This window comes from Ambystoma mexicanum, chromosome 7p, assembly GCF_040938575.1.
Source record: "Ambystoma mexicanum isolate Mex_15411 chromosome 7p, UKY_AmexF1_1, whole genome shotgun sequence".
NCBI classification, from domain to species: Eukaryota; Metazoa; Chordata; class Amphibia; order Caudata; family Ambystomatidae; genus Ambystoma; species Ambystoma mexicanum.
In genome coordinates, this window is record NC_090939.1 from 93,050,507 (window position 1) to 93,070,108 (window position 19,602).

Consider the following 19,602-nt stretch of genomic DNA (forward strand, 5'->3'; position numbering starts at 1 on the left):
ATACTGCTTGTTTGCACTTTTACTGCTGCCCATGGTAAATTTCTCCTCTAAATCCAGTTGGGAGGAGGGTATTTGAGGGAAAAGGCCCAATAGTGTGTTAAGTTGCTTATTTGCTCCATAATTCAAAATGTCTTTGTTTGCAGAATGGTTGATAGAAAAATGCTTCTATGGTAAAGGTTCTAAACATGTCTGTATAAATTAAAAACTGATTAAGGAAGCTTAGCATGTTTGATAGTTACTACATCTCCAAGCCATTGTTTCCATTTACTGTTTTTCCATGTTGCTATTAAAATTTCTAGCGTGATTTATTTGTTCATTCTTTTTTACGGTTTCTGAATTTAATCAGTAAGCTTTTATCAAGGCTTCCACAGAGCCAGACGTGGAGACCCAACAAAATTGAGAAGAGATTGATGGTATTGTTTTACCATTAACTTCTTCAGTGCTCAAACCAGACTCTGGATCTGTAACAAGCGCCTCAGCACAGTGTAAAATAAAATTTATAAAAGTCAGACTGGTGAAGGGTAGAGGATAAACTAGTGCCTTGCAATTGTTTGAGATAAAGATGAGATCAACTACGTATCACACTGCCTGAGATGTGCCTGTAACTGATATAAGAATTTGATCCCTTCCAATGTTTTCAGCAGTATATTCATTGCTGTGATCTAAGTTAAATTGAACAACTGGATCAGTAAGTTCAGGAGGCTTTGTGTGAATTCATAAAGTGTTTTGTTTTACATGGGATGGCATGCGTGTTTTACTTGTAGGTTTTAATTTAAAGTTTTGTTTGGTTAGAAGCCTAATCGATGAGAAACATTCAAAATAAGTGAATCTAGAAAATATCCAATGCTCGAGAAAAGTGCATTCTGGCAACCATTTGCAGAGTCTATCCTTTGGTTGCCATCACCAGATGAATAAAGCACATTTCTTTGTCATACTTTATACACATATGCTGTAGTTGCATTCTAGAAAAATGTTGATGTTTCTCTGTCATCCTCATTAGGAAGCATGTGGGGCAGTAACAATACAACAAAGCATAATGAAAACCCAAAAACAATGAGTTGTACATTTCTATTGTAGTCAGACTTGCACACCTCTGAAACATTGTATACCATCCCGATCCAGTTCAGTGCGAGAACCCAGTACTTTAGTGAAGCCATTGTTTGCATCAGATATAACATGTGACAAATATGTTACTGATATATACTGATATATAACAGCTCAATGCTTATGAAGCCATCTAAAGAGAACAAAACACATAGTAAATGTTTTCTCTAACATCAGTTGGGAGGAGATTTTGGTTCAAAGCTAAAATGAAAAAATTTCTAGCTCATGATGGGTTCTTAGGGCTGATGTACAAATGGCCCCTGTTACTGAAAGGGGTTGCCATATGATTTTCAAAGTAATCAATCATGTTCTCTAAACTCCAGCGAAGCAGCACCCCCTCAGCACACTTACACAGACAGGTGCTGTAGAGCAGCCTTGCTTTGAGCTGCTCGGCCTCTCCATCGCCGATCGATAAACTGCGGCACCGGGTTTTTCACCTCCAGACAGAGAGTGTAGCGAGGATGATGAGGGAGGTTGCTAAACATTGCTGGAAACTCTGGAACCTTTTTCTGGATTTATTTGTGATGAGAGAAAGACAAATATTAGGCACAACACAAGCACTCTTTTTTATCACTACAAATGTATTTCACAAATGTTAACAAACAATTGAGATTTTCCAGCAACTGCCCTTTTTCCAGATACCCTCTGTGGAAGGTAGTCAACCAATCACCATAGTGACATTTTGCTCTGCATCCTCCTGGAGCAGTTTCAAGTACTCTTCGCAAATGTGCATGCCCCATAATGTCGGCATATGTCCTGTGGTTTTGCCCATTCATTGCCCATTCATTTAAAACATCTACAAATTAAATGTATGCATTTAAAATCGATTTCTTAATTTAGAACATCTACCTACATTGCAATACATGTATATATAGATTGAGTGATAAATGTATGTAAATATGTTCTATTTGCTGTGCTTTGGCAAAAATGCTATATGAACAACAAATCATTATTATTCATAATGACAATTCCCTAGCTCATCGCATCTCACTCCATGCTGATCATCAGTCCTTCTCCTCAGCTTCTGCAACATAACCTCACTTGTTAGCCAGCGCTGCTTCTCTGACCTTCACCCCACCCCCAACAGAGCCACATCACCCTATTTTCTACAGCAATTGGCTTAACAGTCAGGTGTCCCTCTCCTTTTGTCTGGAGCCTTGCTTTACTTCGGTCTCCTGCTTTCATGCTTTTAATATGTAGCCATCCTACACAGGAATCACTTGGTTAGGTTTTGAGGGCCTGTTTGGTGCCTTATTGGAGGGAATGATCTGTTTTTACTGTTATTTTCTGCCCTGTTTTTGATCGGGACTGTTCCTAGAGGGTACTGTGTTTGGGGCCTAAGTCCTTGTTAGTTTCTCCACCTATTCCATTCATTGCAATTGGCTTTTTATTGAACAGATATATTTGTGCTTTTATTGTTATTTTCTGCCCAACAAACTATCACGGGTATTAGGAAATCCTTAAATGACCCAACCATGAACACAGGTCCAAAGAAAATCAAAAAGGTAAATATCACTGCTCGCATCGCCCCCTTCCTTATTTCCCCCTCTTCCTAATTCTCAGCAACTACAGGGTGGAAAGATGCATAGAAACCCCAAAAGATAGGCAGAAAGAACAACAAGAGATTTTAAAGCAGACCCCACTGCCATTTCTGATCAGGCATCTGGAGACTCTACAGGCTTCCCAGTACCTCACATCAAGAGTCCATTGACAGCTTTTATTTCCAGATACCTCCTAAAGCATCCAGCTAATCACAATGCTATGACCTAACACTGATTCGAGAAACAGGACTCACCAATTAGCTATCATTTCCTGCATTTATCCCGACAGCCATTCAACCATTCATCGGGCGGGAGCTGCAAGAAACTATATCTGTTACTCCATTCATCACTAGACACCCTGCACCATCCCCCATAACCACAAAGCAGTAACGCAGAGATGTAAAAGACCCCAAGAAGAACCTACTGAACCTCTTTGAATCTGTAAGCCTTAAAGTGGAGCCCTTGTAAACTAATGAAAGCACCATTGAACAACCCAACAGCACTGGCCAGAGAATTAAACCCACCCAGAAAGGCACAAGATGCCTCCTGATAAATGCACGTTCTGGTTAAAAGGAAACCTCTGACAATGATTCACTTCTTTCGAAAAACCAGATAGACTTACTCTTCATCACAGAAACTTGACTCTCAGATGATAGGTCCCCGGCTATCAACGAGAGTATCCCATTAGGGTTCAAGATCATCTGTGCTAATCGCAACAATAATCATGGAGGTTGCATAGTGCTGGTGCACAGAGACTCCTTTTTAGTCTCAACACCTGCACTGACACCGTCCCAGACTGAATCACTGGCTCTGACCTGCCCCATCTCTCCCACAGCTTCATTAAGCTTCCTCTTGATCTACCGACCTCCCTCCTACAACCCTCACTTTGCTGACAAACTCGCTGATGCTGCTGCCATCCTGTCCGTTGATTGTGAGCTACTAACTATACTTGGAGATTTCCACATCTGGCTGAGAAAGACGAAAACAATATAACACAGTCACTTGGCACAAGCCTTGCTGCATTACACCTTAAACAGATGGTCAAGGGGATCACCCACATAGCTGGACAGACGCTGGATGGATTTTGTAACGAAAACGTAATTACCATCTATGCCCATGTGCAAGTCCTTTGGGGGGGGGGGAAATCACTTATATTTCCCGTTCACAATATTCACAGAGACACCACGCCTCAATCATGACCAGACCATGAAAAGAAATACACATCAACTCCCTACTAGACAGACTAGAAGCAACCAAATCTACTGTACCCGCAGATGGACCAACAACCACAATGGATGCAAAACTCTACCACATTCACAACTATAGATTTCCGCATAGGACTGCATTGCCTCTAAAAAATCTTTAAAAAATGACTAATAAAAAAACTAGCCAAATTGTTCATCCCCAGACTAAATCACAAAAACCGGAAACTGGAGAAAATCTGGAGAAAGAACCATCTACAAACGAGCATATTTGCTTACCATCAACAGTTATGCCTTTATGGGGCTGAAGTACTCCAAGTAAAGAAAGCACACTACTCCAATTGCATTGAACCAGCACATAACAGCAAAAGGGACATGTATACGAACATCAGAGAATTAAAAAACTTTACAGCCTATTATGTAACTCCTAACCCCCTACACAAGATCTCCGTGACGAGATTGCAACATATTTCAGCCAAAAGGTTCTAGACATCTAGGATCACCTTGACCATAAAGGACCCTCCTACCCGCACACCACAGAGATCCCACCAACACCTCCCACTACCTCCTCTCTATTGTCTTTCTGCCTTCTGTTTGCGGAGGACCTAGAAGCTACCATTGACTCATGCAACCCATCAGGATCTCCTGGAGGATCGATGCCTGCCCCAACCTTTAAAAATAATCATGAAATATCTAGACTTTGCGCCCATCTTCCTATTCCTCCTCAACGACTCCATCAGCACCGGCAGAGTCACAGCTCAGTTGAAATCTGCATACATCAGACCTTTGCTCAAAAAGCCCAGAGCAGGCCCATATGACCCAGCCAGCTATCGGCCCACCTCTAACATGACTTTCATCGGGAAACTTCTGGAAAAATGTATATATCCCCAACTCCGGCACTTCATTGAATCAAACCAACTCCTGAATGAGGCACAGCACAGTTGTAGACCTAGGAGTACAGAATAGGCTCTGTGCTTCATCTGGGATACTCTTAAAAACAATGCGAATGAAAACTCAGAGTGCGCTCACCCTGGTAGACATCTCAAAAGCTTTTGACATCATCAGTGACGAGATCTTACTAAAAAGACTGGCAGATATTGGTATTAAAGAATCACCTCTACACTAGATCACCTTCGTCACGGGTAGAACGGAAACCACAATCGTGAGCCCCTGTAATTCCCGGTCTCACCCACTCACCTGCAGAGTACCCCAAGGATCCACACTCTCACTTCTAGCTTTTCCACATTTACATGTCACCTCAACTTGGCATCATCAATAAATATGGTATCTCCTGTTACAACTGCGTGGATGACGCACACAAATAATCTACAAATTGGTGAACCATGCATCACCAAACGCCCCAGACATTCAAAACAGCCTTGCACAGGTAGACTCATAGATGACAGCAAACAGACTTAAACTAAACGCTATCAAAACAGAGCTGATGCTCTGTAATCCTAAAGGTTCTAACACCACCACAATCCTATGGCCCAACGAGGTGGCATCATACCCAAACCCGCCAACCATGCTAAGAAATCTTGGAATAAAAATGGACAGCACTCTTATTGATAGCCATTGATAATTCTTGGGGGCTGAAGGGAGCGAATATTGAAAATCTGCCATTTGGGGCCCTGGGAATTGAACTATGTATGGGCAACAATAGGAGTAAGGTCCTCGTTATCGACATTTATTGGCATAAAGGGATAGCACCCTTAGCTGAGTTCCTGGGCACTATTGGGAATATTATTGATCTTTGGACCGAGAGAAAATTGAACAAAAGAATTACGGTGCTTGGTGATTTTAATGCTGATTGTGACCAACATGAACCCCTTTGGAATGGGGATGACATAATTGAGGGGGTGTTGGCAAAAAAATCACGAGGCTGCAAATGGAGATTGGGGTTGGAGGGGCGTGGTCTCCATCCTCTTGTGGGAGTCAACTCTAACCGAAACGTCACATTGTATTGGAATACATGGCATAGAGGCCCCTGCAGCTCTATCATAGATTACATCTTTGTAGACTCCTTCCTAATGAATCACTGTCACTCTTTTGTGGTAAAGTCTACTGGCTAGAGCGACCATTCTATTCTGATGGCCACATTCAACTGCTTTCATACCACTGTGGTCTCCATGACCCAGCCTCTTGTAACGTCTAATGTGGCTGGGAATGCAGTCAAGTGGTCTAATTGGAATATACTGTCAGAAACTGTTGCTGAAGGATCCTGCAGGAGTGAAGCTGGTCCTCTAAACCCCCTAAGCCTGCCTGCCCAACAATCCAGTAACTATAAAACTAATGGACAGGCAAACCCAAGGGGAAAGGGGAATTGGAGAGAGAGAAAGAAACAACAATTCTGGAACTCTCTGGAACTCCTACTGCTGGCACTTCGGTCTGTCTTCACTGGAATGACCCTGTATTTATATTTCAGTAGTGTTCCTAAAATAAGAATGTAATCTTTTAAAACATTTTCTACTCTCTACAAATGACTAAACTTTCTAATCTAATTGGTTCTATTACCTGTAGACTAAGCTTGAATTGCCGTTAGGCTGTTTATTTCCTTAAGTGGTTATGTGATTATATTGATTGTAGACTTCTGTAACTCTTTTCTTCACAATTTTGTAAAGTCAAATATCTTTTCTTTTTAAAGGTGAATTCTTCTTCAAAAGTTCTTTCAAATAAACTCTTCCTCAATAACCACAAATGAATATCCTTAAAAATAAACACCAAAGAACTTTATCACTATTACCATCCTAGTTTTATAGATTAAAACTTAGAGCATAGTCTTTTTTAATATTAAGTACCTGATGCTGTATGATATGAAGATAAGATTTGATTTTGTTATAGGGAACATCTAAATCGGTAAAATCTGCTTCCCAAAAGAGTGTTTAATCTTCAAATGTCCTTTGTGTGCAGCGACGCGCTCGCAACGAAGAAAAAACGAAATCCCAGATGGCTGTGACGCACATTCAACATCGTTAGGTCCTTTTCTCTAATCGCACGCATCAAAATACACACAGAACGTGCGGGCAAAACGAACACGACTCGCGCCTGTAGAAAAATGAAATGAATACTTCTAAAATGTTCTAAAGTTAATAACTCGGCGAATAAGAACCGCAAAAATGTACAGTTCCAAATTCAGTTGAAAACACTTAAACGATAAAAAGAAATATACTTGAATCCAATATTAAATCATTTCTGAAGATCCAAAATTTCACTTAGCTTTGTCTTTAACTGAAGGACTGGAATCAGCTGCACAGCATCAGAGTCACTTAGAAATTATTTCTTTCTTCTACTGTAGTCTTCATCTAAATAGAATACTATGCTAGATGTGTTGTGTTGAAAACTAAATTAAGTAATCTACAACCTTTTTAAATGAAAACAAAAACTTTATTTACTGGAGCTAACTATAACATGACCTACTCAGGTAAAAACTTTAATGAAAGGCAGTTTAGAACTATAATGAACATTCCAAGTGACAACACAATGTTGCCTGCTATAATCTAAACCAATCACTGCTGAGAAAGCGTCCCACCATCTTGGTTTGGGAGGACTTCATCTTTCTAAATGAAAATTAGTTAAGGGAAGATGAACAAACTTTCAAATGAAAATTATTACACTCCAACCAGACTTTGTCTAATATTTAAACAAACCTCCCTCGCTAGCTCTCCAGGAATAATATCTAAAACGCCCAATTCTCTTACGGTCCTTGCAAATGTGAGGTACATAATGTGCAATCCTGACATATACTCCAGCTCAATTCAAGGGTAAGGAGTGCCCTTGACCAGTCCTCCTATGAATGGAAGATGGGATGTTTTAACTCTATTGAGTTCCAAAACCTTGTGGAGGGCATAGTCACTGATATTGGGGCAGCTCAGGGGAGTAGATGTAAGTCGGCGATTAGACACACTCATGTCTTCAATTCAGTAGCTGCTGACGAAAAAGAATCTATGAGGAGAGAGATCCGTATGATTAGGAACAATCACCCTGAGCACGATATATGCAATGTCTTAATTAGAAAGATGAGACAGGCCTACAGGAACCGTTTTAAATCACGCAAGCACATTGCCTTACAACAGGATGCAGAACTGATGCTTGGTATACGGATGAAGGCTGATGTGAATGCGTTTTGGTATCTTGTGAAAGGCCAAGACCCTAACTACGCTGTGAATGTGCTTGGGTCAAGTTCTGTGCTGACCAGTAATATCCTAACGGTAACCACAGCTAAGAAAAACAACAGCTGGGACCCTTATTTAGACCATGCTACTATTCAGGGCCTAATAACCAGATCAAAGTATTCCCGGGCACCCGGCCCTAATGGGCTAACTAATGCTACTTTTAAGGGCGACCGTAACCTTTGGTCCAATCTCCTGTTCCTGGAATTTAGGATATCATCAGCACAGGGACTACCCCTATCTCATGGAATACGGCACACATGATCCCTATTTTCAAGTTTGGGGGCAGGACATATCCTAATAACTATCGTCCAATATCATTGATCGATGCGGACTGTAAAATCTTCTCGGCATTCCTGCTCTCTCACTTGGAAAAATGGTCAGCTATCCATCACCCGCTAAACCTATTCCAGACTGGTTTCAGAAAGTGTCATTCAACTAATATCAATGGATTGGCCCTGAAATGTATTCAAGAGGAGGCCTGGAATTCACCAAGGGGCTGCAAGTTCATGGCATCAATCGAACTGCCGCTTTCGACTCCATTGATCGAGGAAGGCTCTGGGCCAAATTGTCCAACTGGGGGTTGCCAGAGGGTCTGCTAAGACTTATTGCAGGGGTCTATGAAAACTGCGGTTTCCAGGTCCGATTGAATCAGAAAGGGGATTTATCGAGAAGAATTTGTTCTTTCCGAGGGGTACGACAAGGCTTTGTTTTAGCACCTTGGCTTTTTAATCAGTATTTCTCTGAAGTAACTATATTCCTGGCTAAGGCGGGCCTAGTTGCACCAAAAATTGGCAAGGAGAAAATTGTTTGCTTAATATATGCAGACGATATTTTGATCTTTGACTGCACTAAGGTAGGGCTACAAAGATCACTGAATACATTTGAAACCTTTGCTAATGAAAACGGGCTAGTAATCAATCCGACGAAAACAAAGATCCTGGCATTTAAAAAAAAGAAAGGCCAAACTCAAGGTTATGTGTGTTTAGTCGGAGATATGCCACTGAGGCTGGTGGATTCGATACCTATTTCAGGTTTTTGCCTCTAGATGCATTAAATCTGCAAATGAGATCTTGTTACACAAGGGAAAAATCCTGCAGTCCCAGGTTTTCCGAATTGATCGTAAGTTTGGTAGATTTTCTTTAAAACCCTCAAGGATGTTCTATGAAGGAAAAATAGTCCCCAAGATGATCTATGGACTAGAGTGAAGATCTAATAACCTCAGTGATATGTTGAATAAAATTGAGGGGAAAATCTGAAGGCACATCCTGGGAGTCCCGAACGGAGTACCAATTGCAGCTATTCGTTTTGAGTTGGGCCTAGTGTCATTATGGGCTCGGGTGAAATGGGCCTTGCTGGTTCTTTACTCCAAAATTATCTCACCCATACCCGACACTCTTTACCAGCTAATGTGGAGAAATCGCGATAATTCTCAGGTATTAAAGGCTTTAAGATGACGAGCAGACTCAATCCCGGCTGGGATTGGGATGACGGCAGAAACCTTAATCAATAATCCGGTGAGGACCAAGCGGGCCCCGTTTGATCATGATTGGGCAGTGAACACCAACCAATTCCATTCGCACCCATCGATGAGTCATCTGGCACATGAGCTTCGAAGACGAGGTACCTTATCTAGGATTTTGATCCAATTCCCTCACAGATTCTATCAAGGTATTCTCCCAAGGGTTAGATGTAACCTGCTACCCATTCGCGAAATCCAACTCAGGAGATCCCTTATCACTCTAGAGATTGCATCTTGTATGTTTTGCCGGGGTAAATTGGAAACTCTTAGACACTTGGTACTTGAATGCCCCACCTTACAGGGCCTTGGAGGTAATGTCATATTTTGTTCTTAATAAGCTTTTTCTGTATCAGTTTGCTCTATGACTCTGACTTGGGAACGCTGTACTACAGAGCTCTGATTTTTTAGGGAATATCTCATTTGGTTGTACCACCAGATCAAAATAATTGCTAAAATGTGAAATTTGTAATTTTTGGCTCTTTCTTTTTTATTATGGTGGTATTTCCTTTTTATTTCCTTTTTTTAATATCTTTTATTATCTGTGTTATGAAACAGTAGTTGCTGATCTTTTTATCTGTGTTATGAAACAGAAGTTGCTGATTTTTAAAAAAAAATGTTATGTGGTTCTCTATTTGTCATTGATTTTATGTGTTTTGTAAAGGTTTGAACTAACCAAATCAATTTTTTATTAAAAACACCCTTATTCTTGATCTATGGCCATAATTTCTCTTATACTATACAAACTAGACTATACCCACACCCTCTTACCTTGGACTCCCAGATGACCTAATAAGGAAACTTCAAAGAGTCCAAAATGCAGCAGCAAGACAACCTCTCAGAATGAAGTGGTTTGAACATAGCACACCTGCATTATGTGCAGGGTCCATTATTACTTATTAGGGTTGCATTATGTACTTTTCACTGGCCATCCATAAAGGGTGCATTTCAAAATCTTGCGCACAGCCCATCATTCATGCCACAGAGTGGGCCCTTCCTCCTTCAAAAGTACATTTAAACACTAAACTTCTTCCAGAACACTTAGGTGCAGCAATGCTGCACTAGTGCTATTTTTAGGGAGAATTCTCCAGAATGGCTAATTTCCCTTACCTGTTGAGTCCCTCTGCAGCTTTGCTGCATTTGTAGGGTTTAATTCTTCTACCTGGTAAGAGTGTTAGCCTTTTTACCCACTCTTACATGTGTTTTTGCTGTGTGTTGTACATTTTTGTGCTCATGGACTATGGAGTTTCACCCACTCCATAGGCATCATCTTTTTACTGTGTGTCACACAGCACCTTTAGTGCAGTGACACAGGGTTGTCATGTTTGACTTCCCACTTTTAACTCCATTTTCTGGGACTGACTACTGTCTCCCAGAACATGTAAAGTTGCCATTGACTTTACTAGTATTTTTAAATCTACAGACCCAGTACACCCTATCTTCCAAAAAGAGTACTGGAAGGGTTAATAAATATCCCTTTTTGTCCGATTCTCATAGAACATTATTTCGTTCTCTTTTCTCTAAGATTTGGCTGGTGGCAGTGGTATCTATCATTTTTATTCTATCGCGGACTATGAAATTAGCATTGGTACTGTTAGGGGCTATGGTGGTAGCCTCAAACTCTAACCCGCTGGACCACTTATTTTTTATTTGGTTCCGGTCGGGTTTATTCGCCATTTCTTTTTGTAAAGGTCTTTCTCGTGTTTTACTCTGTGCACCAAACCAGGTTTGGTTCTTTGTTTGCTGTCCTTTGGTGGGCTTCTGCACAGAAGCCCTCCTTAGGCGCCAGAGTGTCTGGGTGGACAGGTTGTGAGGGAGGGGTTTGAGGCTCCCTGCACAGGGTCTCCTTGGCAACCCAAGTCGCACTCTAGTTTGATTGGCTAGGTGACTGTCCTGCCAGGACAGCCACCCTGCTGTGTGATTGACAGCCAGGCTGTGTGAATGGGGGATTTGGTGCATAAAAAGCCAGTCTCTGAGACTGGAAGGCAGAGTCGACACGGGATCGAGAGAACCGAAGAGAAGCTGAAGGAAGACGACTGCTGCAACTACTGGACATCCCGGTGAAGCCCTTCTGCTGGTCCGAATCGCCCAAAACTTCAACGACAGAGAAGATCTGAAGGAATCTTCTTCCCTTGAGCTTGGTGGGACCAACCAGCTCACCAAACACCAAACGCCGGCCTCCCTCTCCTGGTCGAATTTGCTGTACATCGCTGCAGTGAACCAGATAGCCAGGGGGAACGGAACCTGTTTGGGTTTTAAGGAGCGCACATTTTATTCAACGTTTTGCTCCGCTGCTGGCTTCTTCCCTGGGCAGTGCAGGACCCTCCAGACGTCGTCGTCGTCCTCGTCACCACGACTGAGGCTTCAGGAACCATGAGTCTGCAGGAACTGCCAGGAACAACTGCCTAAGCTACAGCAAGCACTCTTCTCCATTTAAGGTACTGTGCAAATCTGGTCGTTCGTTCCGTCCGACCGCGGTGAAAGTGCTTGAAATCTTTCGCCTATCTGAAGGATTGTCCTTCTCTTCTCCTTTGAATAACTTTTCTTCCGACCAACTTCGTTTTGAACTCTTGGCAAAGACTTAACCGCAAACTATTCTGAACTGTGTGATCCTCTGCAAAGACTCTGAACCATTAACATTGTCCCGGGCCTATTGACTCGAATCCTAGTTGTAGTAGCCTTTTCTAGATTGCCCTGCCTATAACTCGTTGGTGTGGTTGATTTTGAATAACCTTGTCTTTTCTCCCTTTTAAATTGCTGGAGTGCCATTTTGCTCACACTTCATTTTGAGCTTAACTTGTCCAGAATTGATTGGGTGTTATTGTAGTGTATTAAGACAGTGATTTTCTGCTGCTTTATAATAGTGAACTGTTTTATAACTGATGGTGTAAATAAACGTATATTCCTTTACTCAGAAACCTTGAATCAGTGTTTGTTTGAACCATAGTAATTGCTGTCCTTTGTGTAACTTCTTGAACTGCTCACTTTACTCTTGAGATAAGTCTGGCTGCTCAGCCATCCCTACCACTTTACTGTGTAGTACAGGCTTGTACCAAAGGTGAAATTGTACTTACACTTGTAGTCTTATATGAGTCTGCCTAACAGCTAGTCCCTAACTTCAACAAGAAACATCCGGGAGGATCCCCTTTTTCAGTTCTAACCACCCAAACCTGTCCACCTGGAGGAGAACCACCTCTCTTTCAGGAAACAGCTCAAGACTTGGCTTTTTAACCAACCACTTTGAAAGAAATTAAAAATAATAGTAAACGACAAATAATTGCACCAGAAACGTTGTGCTAATTTACGACAAACATTTTTTGAAACTCTTGACACTACCATCTGCGGCACACCCAGTTGACTCAAGGAACCTCTCCTGCCTGGCACTGGTCGGCACTTTTAATTGCAATGAAATCTACCACCAAGAGCAAGAAGTGATAACACCCTCACCCCGCTCTCCACCCCCTCATCCCTCAACTAACTCCTCACTACTAAAATCTTGCATCCTTACACATCCTACGCTTCTACAGATAACCTCTTAGGTCTAGTATACTTACGATTCAGACCCCTCCCATCTCCTATCAACAACCATGCTGTCAATTTTTGCACTCCACAATCCGGGGGATTCCCATATGGCTAACCTGCCCAGTTGGTACCAACCACAAACAACTTGGAGATTTTCCTATCAACACACGGGTGGTAACGGGTACTTCCGACCTGCATCCATCAACACCAAAGGTTTCTGCATCTGCCTTCCTGCTATCCGACTAAAACATGCTGCCATCCTTTCTTACAGTGCCATGCGCAGCAAGGCCAACATTTTGGCAGAAGAGCGCTATGCAAGTTCTCTTTGCATTACATTAAATATTTAAAAGGCCTCAATTTATGAACAGTGGGAGGATTCTGGGGTGAGGATCCACATTCTCAAAACAAAGACTTGTGCCATCTCAGAAGCAGGCACTTAACCGTAATCTATTCCCCTGGCATAGAAAACATCAGCGACTTCCAAACCCTGGGGGCATTGACTAGCAATTGTCTTTGACACTTAAAGGTTTTACAGACTGCAGGCAGGCCCAACATCTAAAATGACTGGAGAGTATGGATGGAGACACCCTAAAATTATTGATATCATTGAAAACGAGCCAATGAATAATCTTAATCAATCATGCTTCTTGATGCACTAAACCAACAGTACTGTCCCAGACATTACAAAATCCTACTTCAAACCTATAAGATTTTATCAGAATTTAATAAGTATTCTAAAGTTCTTATTATTGTTGTGAAAAGGCCACTAGTTACTCAAGTTCTTATAAGCTACTTATGCAAATATTAAAATTGTATAAAGCAGTTTTTTAGGCGGCAGTGACGTGGGACGGTTCTTCGTGATTTCATTGCCGCACTTTTCATCGCAGGGTTTTTTGACGCGATTTTTCTTTCGAAAAAATCATCGATTTTATTAACCCCCCCCCCCCCTTTCTTTTTTTTTTTTTTTACATCCCGGACACCCAAACCCATTTTTTTAAAAATGTACCCCCCCCCCCCCCAACAAATCAATGTTTTTTATTGCGAAAAAAAAAATCGCGGCAAAAAACCCGCGATGAGAAGTGCGGTGATGAAATGACGGTATACCATGTGGGACACCTGAAGACCTTGAATCTAGGGGTCTGGGATGCCAGCAAACAGGGGTTCCTATAACTATGACTTTACCATTACTCCCATAACTATGACATTTTCCTTTCGGAAAAGGAAAAGTACGTTTTTTTCATCATCTCCCAACAGCAGCTCTTGAGCATATTGGAAATGTATGGGGAATGGACATTCCAGCTCTCAACAGTATGCCAACCTCTGTACATTACTAATTGATGGATTTACTGGCGAACAAAGAGAACACTCGGGAAGTAAAATCAGGGAAATGCATTCTAAGGCCAGATAGTATCACATGTGTAGTAGCAGTGTTAAGCTGAACTAAGCCATTTCTGTACACACTTTAAAGTTACCAAAACAGCAGACTAATCTTGAGAGGCAACCTTTATTGTAGGAATGACATACTACATGAAATGCTCAGATTATATTAAATTCGAGATGACCATTAAGCAAGTAAATACCCTGGACGGAGAGGTACCCTAGGTCACACAAAATGAATCCCAAAAAATGAAAGTCTAACTAGATGGCTTGTGGCAATCATGATGGACAAATACCATTGGAGAGGAGGAGACCCTGCCCAAGTCCATAATATGCATGTTGGTTTGCGCAATAGTGCAGAGCACAACCACGCCCAATAGGATCAATAAGGCAACCCTACTCCTATTGACAATCTCATGCAGATCACCCCTCGGGGATATCAAAGCAGGCTTAGTACCATGGCCCGGTGTAGGACAGGTCCTATACATCCTGTATCTCCAAAACTAAATATAAAATAACAGGAATAAAAACCCACATACTATTCACTCACACCATTTAAATGGGGTCTTATATAACACGGTTATGGACTTAATAGGTCAGGGGATCTAAATACTGATATGATTGTGTGCTACTTCAAAATTAACAGATAGCAATAGGTCAGGCCAACAAATTTCAGAAAAAGGCAATACGAAGCTATTGTGGCTGGTCTGATACCTTTGATGAGTACTTGAGATGAGGCAGATCACCAATTCATACAGAGGATACCTTGATTCCTCACCAGGGAACTAAATGTGGGTGAAACAAATGGGGGCATGATAATAGGGAAACTTTGCATGTCAGATCTTAGAGATGTCATTTTTATAGAGGTAATTATTGAGGTACTGCCAGCAGGTTGTCGCATCCCATTGTTCCCCAATCTACGCCTGAGTCATTACAGTGAAAAAAAAAGGAGCAGCAATCTATGTAAATGTGGGCATCATTTGGTTTCCCAGTGAAATTAACTTTTGATCACAAGGGCAAGAATTTGCATTTACTCAGGAATCAGCTGCCCTGTACTTCCTGAAGGAGTGAAGAGTGATGGTTGAGGCAAGTCAGTTATCTACTTGTTTTGTAACAAGTTATGGTGGGGATGGTAAAGGCCTCCTACGAAATTCCAAAATGGAGGGATCTTATAGGTACAGACCTTTCACATATAGGGTACTGCACATTGAAGTCATTTTCTTTTCTTCATACTGTTGCATAGCTGAGCAATGATGCACGTGACACTCGAGTGAGGTGGTAACAGCGCAACCTTTATTAACACAGCTATGAGACAGACAACAAATATATAGTTCAACAAAGCTTTATTAATAATCAGGATGGTGTAACGCCTAACTAACCCTATATAATGGTGGGATTTCCATGCCTAAAGAAAACTAAAGGAAGTCTATTTCAGCAAGTATGTCTGTGTCAAAACCTATGCTTGTCCTCACAACTGCAACAAAACTAGTGGGGAAATATTCTCAACTAAAAAGTCCAAAACAAATGTTCAAGGAGTGGCAATGTAAGTTCCTCTAAAGTTCTCTTGTTCAAGTTCAACACAGTTTCAATGCAATTTCCTCGCAGTAAGGACTGAGCTACTTCCGAAGTTATCTTCTGTAGATTCTTAAGTATTACAGTTCACATCAAAGGGGGCTCCCTTCCCCCAAGTTCAAAATGCAACAGAAGGTCATACACAACACTGTGGTCTTGGGACTTACTTCTGCCAAGACAAAGGTTTTCCAATTTCAACTGACAGGCTTCCCTTCCCCAGAGTCACTCAAAACAGTTGAGATTCACAAAATCACAGGGCATTAAATTCACGAGTTCACAAAGTATACACCAGGGTGTGCTTGACCCCTCCCTTAGTTAACTTCACCAATGGTTCACACCTCTTATTTGGTTGTCAAATCTTTCATGGCTTCTGGTCTAAGCGCAGTTGTCAGACCACACGGTCCACCCTTCACAGGTCATGTTCCCCATAGCTGATATTCAATGGTTCACAAGTTCAAGTCTTTCACTTTACTCTGGAGGTGTCTCTTTGGCAAAGATAGCGTAATACAACTTTTGTTGCGCAGGCTCATGCAGCTACTCTTCTTGCCAAGGTCAGCAATATATACAAGTGTTCACTGTAATGGTTCAGTAACCACGCTCATCTCATTCAGCATTCAATGTTGGTCACCTTTTCGTGACATTCATCCATTACGTTCAGGATTCAAGATTGCAAGCATTCAGCTTTTCCAATTCAAGATTGCAAGTGTCCCGCTTTTCGTTACATTCAGCATTCAAGATTTCGAGCATCTGGCTCAACAGCCCTTCCCGGAGTGCCCCGGCGTCCCAAGTGTCCACTGACACTTACTGGACTGCAACTCCGCTTCAGCGGGTGCTTCCTTCTGCACGTCCCGGCCTGTGTATTGGGTTCCACCTCTGCATTTCATAGCAGTCACTCTCCACCCACCTGCCAAGGGTTCCCAGTCCAGCACTGCACCCCCGGCGGGACTCCCAGGAACCTTGTCAGCATTTTGGCACTTCGGCTTCTCCTTCCCTCTGCACCGCACTTCTCAAGTTCTCCAATCCTTCTGCACCCTCTGAAGCGTTCGTATTTCTCAAACCTCTCTCTTTTCCACGTCACCTTTTATATGTTCCCTTGCTATTGATGGATTTCAGTTGGAACAAGTCATTCCCAATTGCCTGACTTTGTGTAAACTCTATAGTGTGACATGCCTGATCTTCATGGTTATATGCATCTAAACCTCTCTTCCTCGTCACAGTACCATAGTGGTTTTTACAATGGGAAATCTGCTTTGCTCCTAGTTGCCTCTTCTTCTTCCCAATACTCAGGGGGAATTTACGGGTGATGATGGAATGGGACAAGCAATAGCCCATAAAGGCTAAGGTAGGGGAGGGGAGGGTAGGTCAATGTCAATAAAGTACCTTCAGGTTTCTCACACAGTGCAGTAGGGTGGATGAATGCCTATCGGTTCTAGGGGATGAACTTCAACTGATAGGGGTTCTCCCAAGTCAAACAAGTGCACAGGCAGTATTAATGTAAAGTGGAATATTACTAGCAGTGTCCAACACCTTCAATACTTCTGACTGAAACAAAGTTCACAAGCTATAGTCCTCGTCTCTACCTTATCCCACCAAAGCAGCCTCAAAAGGATGACCAGCGAAAAAGTTCCAATCCCTAATCTTAGTAGATCCTTAGACTCTCGGCTACTCTAAGTTAATAAAGTACTCAGCTAGGAAGGTTCTTATAGCCGTTACTCACAATCTGGTCCCTCCCCCAGGCCTTGCTACTTCCACCTTGTATCCCAAGTCCTCTCCCAGGGTTTCAGCTTTTGGGTCTTCTCTCCTTTAGGTCACTCCTCTGTCTTGTAGGAATCAGAGTTCTACTTTTCTTAGCTCATGGTTTCACAAGATTCATAACAGTTCTTCAGCCCAGACCTCGGTTTTGTCCGTGTTCATAGTAGGTTTTCCTTCGAAAATCCCCTTCTTAGTTATGCAACAGACCTCCCTGGGTCTGTGCTTTCTCACATTTCGCATTAGCTCCTTTCAAGACCATGGGTTTTTCCAAAATTCACAACTAGTCCCTCCTACACCTTTGGTTTGTTCAGGGTTTCACAGCTGTTCTCTCCTGCACCTTGAGTTCAGCTTGTCAGGCAGCCGAAATTGTGGCACCCTCTGGCCAAAGGCCAGGTCTTGCATCTCATTACCTTGGGGTGTTTGGTGGATAGCCTCAGGCTTAGGTCTTCCAATTCCCTGAAGGTAGGCAAGTGTCGCTCAAGCATCCTGATCACTTGCTCCTTCCAAGGTATCCATGTCTGAACAACCACTAACCTGGACTCTAGGATCTTCCTCCAAAGGTTTCTTGCATTCCTCCAAGTAGTGGTTCTTTGTTGGGTTCGACTTCCAGAAGCCTTCCCTTGTGTCAAGGGAACACGAGCAGAAACATTTGCTTCGTCTGCTATCCTTTCCTACTCAGCTGCTTTCCAGAATCTTGTTTAGTCCCCAAGTTAGGGCGGGGCTCTTAATGTTACCTCCGATAGGTTCTTTCCTATAGCCATTTGAATTCTCAAACCTGATTGGTTATTCCCATGTCAGCCTTTAACTTCTGTTATTATACTATTATCAGTTTGGCCGTAGTATTTGTTACTTCCTTGTTGTGCTTTTGCTTCCTGTAGCGTGGAAGGAACAAGTTACTTACCTGTAACTGTTGTTCTCCAGCATGGGTCTGGCATGGATTCACATGCTCATGAATATTCCCCGTCGTCAGGCTGGGAATCCTCGGTAAAGAAAAAATCAGTTTCAGTTTTGTTTCTGAACTGTCTCCCTACTAGTAACCAATCACTGGTCTCTGGGTCATACTGCCCCCAGCCAATGACTGCCCTCTACCTAAGCCCCTCCTATGGCAGCCATCTTCAGATTTGGTAGCAAGTAAAGTGGCAGTACGACCGAGAGAAGAGCCGCAGAGGGGTAGGAGGGAGGGTTTGCATGTGAATCCATGCCAGACGCATGCTGGAGAACAACAGTTACAGGTAAGTAACTTGTTCCTTCTCCAGCATGGGGTCTGGCATGGATTCACATGCTCATGAATACAAGAATACATAGCAGTACACACATGCACAACCACGGGAGGTGGCAAGGCTCAACATTAAGCATTTCATCAACTCAACATTAAGCAACTCTTACCTCCTCACCAGGCCCACCTTCAGGCGAACAGGTTGCGCAGCACTGCCTGGCCGACCCTGGACTCGTCCCTGGAATCCCGGTCGACGCAGTAGAATCTCGTGAAGGTGTGCGTCGACCTCCACATAGCAGCCCTGCAGATGTCCAGCATGGGCACACCAGACAAGAACGCTGTGGAAGCAGCGATCGCGCAGGTCGAATGGGCTCTCGGACGGCCGGCAATGGTCGGTTTGCCAACCGGTGAAAGTGCATGATGCAGATGGAGAGCCATCTGGAAATGGAAGCCTTCGAGAGGGCCTTACCTTGGTTTACAGGTCCAAAGTTCACAAACAGTGGTGATGTCTTCCGAAGGCTCTTTGTGCGGTCCACGTAGAACTTCAGCGCTCTAGCTATATCCAGCGAGTGCAGTCTTCTCAGCCGGTGACGAAGGGAAGAAAACAGGTAACACCAAGGGCTCATTG

The 19,602-nt window shown here is 42.6% G+C and overlaps 1 protein-coding gene across 1 annotated transcript in view; it reads right to left on the reverse strand.

Annotated features, from left to right (window-relative positions):
• The window catches only part of CFAP91 (cilia and flagella associated protein 91), a 677,881-nt gene that overhangs the window by 528,798 nt on the left and 129,481 nt on the right, over positions 1–19,602 (reverse strand). The window contains exon 3 of the mRNA XM_069635853.1: positions 1,456–1,613. Coding sequence (XP_069491954.1) covers positions 1,456–1,613 — 158 coding nt within the window. The remainder of the gene's footprint in view (positions 1–1,455; positions 1,614–19,602) is intronic.